This window comes from Salvia hispanica, chromosome 2, assembly GCF_029641045.1.
Source record: "Salvia hispanica isolate PSC_SH4W2 chromosome 2, Shi_PSC_v1, whole genome shotgun sequence".
Lineage (NCBI taxonomy): Eukaryota > Viridiplantae > Streptophyta > Magnoliopsida > Lamiales > Lamiaceae > Salvia > Salvia hispanica.
The window spans coordinates 46,117,151-46,119,674 of NC_142693.1; the positions used below are offsets into that span (position 1 = coordinate 46,117,151).

Sequence of the window (2,524 nt, forward strand, 5' to 3'; positions counted from 1 at the left end):
AAACGCGATCATAAGATCATTTTATTTTGTATTGAATCCATGTCGAACATTAATGTTCTATTGACTCTTCAACAAAATAATGGTTCAAAAGACTTAAGGATTAAAGAAACTTAATAATCAGTATTTCTAGAAGAAAACTTCATAATAATTGAATCAACAAATTTAATTACAAGTAAATATTTTGATATTAACCATGTTACATTTGATGTCATAAATAATTGGATAATCAAAATTTCATTTATCTAATAATGCAAGCATTATAAAATGACATCGATAATCCAAAAACACAATTGATAAACTAGGAACAAAATTCCATATCAATAATCCATATGATATCAAAACCAAACAATATCAAAAACTCTTAAAATTCAACAATGTAAATAAAGCAAAATAAGACTTTCATTGTTCAAAACATAAATGTCATAGCTAGATCAAGATCATGTCTTCCTCCTAATCACATTGGGTTGGCTCGAACTCTCTGCCATGTCAGACTTGCGTCTTAGGTCAGTGGAGTTATTGACCATCCCACCCTCCATCTTCCTTATCTGGACTTGTGCCTCAATGAGCTTGCTAGATTGTCCATTATCTCTTTCTTTACTTTCTCATAGCTCTTTGGAAGTCCGTCGAGAATCATGAGTTGTTGGGTTTCTGGGCCTATTTTCCCACCCAACTCCTCGAGCCTATCAAAACCATCAACCATTTCCACGACATAGTCGTTAATGTTTTGGTTCTCCTTCAAGACCGTTCTCCTCAAAATGTTCACCACCGATCTCATGAGACACTTGGTGGACATCTCATCAAACCATTTAGGTTCTTCAATCAATGACCTGTCGGGCTTGTCAACCTTGCCAAGAGCATTGCCGACCAAGGCCAACAAAAACTTCTTGACATGACCGCTCGCGGTATCCCATCGATCACAAGCATCCTTTTCCTTGTTTGATATGTAATAAGCAGAGGGGCGATCCTTAGTGAGGACCAACCTCAAATCACTAGCCAACTGATCAATGTCAAGTCTCCTTTTCCAATCCAAATAAGAATCAGAATCGCGTTCCTTCGATTTAAGGATCGCACTGTAAACTTCCCAAGTAGTAAACATCTTTCGTTCAAGCTGAGAATAAAAACCAATAATATAAACATGAAATTTCAAGGAATTGCAAATAACCACAAAACAATTCATCAATTTTACATCCACAAAAATCAAGCACAAACGTTCTTCTACGAGGAAGCCGAGTCTTATTCATGCAAGAAATTCATTATTTTTTACTGGCCACAATGTCGACAGATAGTCCAGAGACCATAAGAATGGCATGGCTGACTAACAATGCTAAAGCGTATAACCATAAAATTAAGCACTAAGGATTCTTTACTTGTGCGTGAACTCCTCTAAAGAAAGGTCGAACCGGACAAGCACCTCCTCCTATAGCTCACTCTAAGCATTATTAAAATACAATCCTTATAATTTCGCAGCAATATTGCTCCGGTAAAGACCAGTCGCGATATTACTGAAAAACTAATTTTACGATTTTAATAACCTTTATCTAGAGAAGTCCAAACTTACGAACTGGTAATGTTCCTCCTGTAAAGACAGGCCGGTCACTACTTCGCACTAAGACCAATTTTATGGAGGCCATATACAAACGTGTTGTAATTATCGCTTCATATTTTCTTGTTGGTGGTTTTAATAGTTTAATTATCACTTAAGCAGACAAGGCAGATATCCACATTCAAAGAATAATTAAACATGTACTAGCTATGCATGCAAGGCAATAAGTACATAGGCGATGCACGAGTTAAACTAGATTTTAACAAATAAAATCACAACTCCAATTAAATATCCATCATTCATCAATAAAACATGTAAACACATTTACATAAGGTTCACATAAACATAATGACGAAACTTGATCATTTAATTAAGCATTTTAAAATAAATAGATAGAATTAAAATTCTATCTTCACATAAACAAGATTATCTAGACATTAAGTCCAATCTTAAACAATCATACATTATTAGTTAAAATAACGTATCTTGATTATTAGAATCACCTTTTAATACTATTAGGATTTACTTAGATAGAATCAATCCATCCTTATCCTAAAATTAATGTCTAGGTGTATATCATAAAAGATTAACTAAGTCTCAATTTAAAATGCCCACTTGGATATATAAATCCGCATTTATCCAATTAAGACTAAATCCATTTAAAACACACCAATTAAATTCAAGAATTAAAATTCTCATAGCTTTCAAATAAAATCACATGACAAGAAGAATCTTATTACATCTTTAATTCAAAATGATGTTTTCTAGATGAAATAAAATTCACCTTCATCAAAATTAAAGACAAAATTCAACTTAATAAATAATTAACGATTTTAATAGCAAAATTAATGCTCTATGAATTTTCATACCTTTAAATCACATTTGATGTTATCTAGATGAAACAAATTCACCTTCATCAAAATTAAAGATAAAATTCAAATTAAACTAGGAATTGAATTCCAATTAAAATCCAATTAATCA

At 32.4% G+C, this 2,524-nt stretch overlaps 1 protein-coding gene across 1 annotated transcript; it reads right to left on the reverse strand.

Annotated features, from left to right (window-relative positions):
* Positions 1–541: 541 nt before the first annotated feature.
* Positions 542–1,096, reverse strand: LOC148932520 (uncharacterized). Its single transcript, XM_089065134.1, has one exon. The coding sequence runs from the start codon at positions 1,094–1,096 to the stop codon at positions 542–544; it is 555 nt and encodes a 184-aa protein (XP_088921260.1).
* Between the last annotated feature and the right edge of the window lie 1,428 nt (positions 1,097–2,524).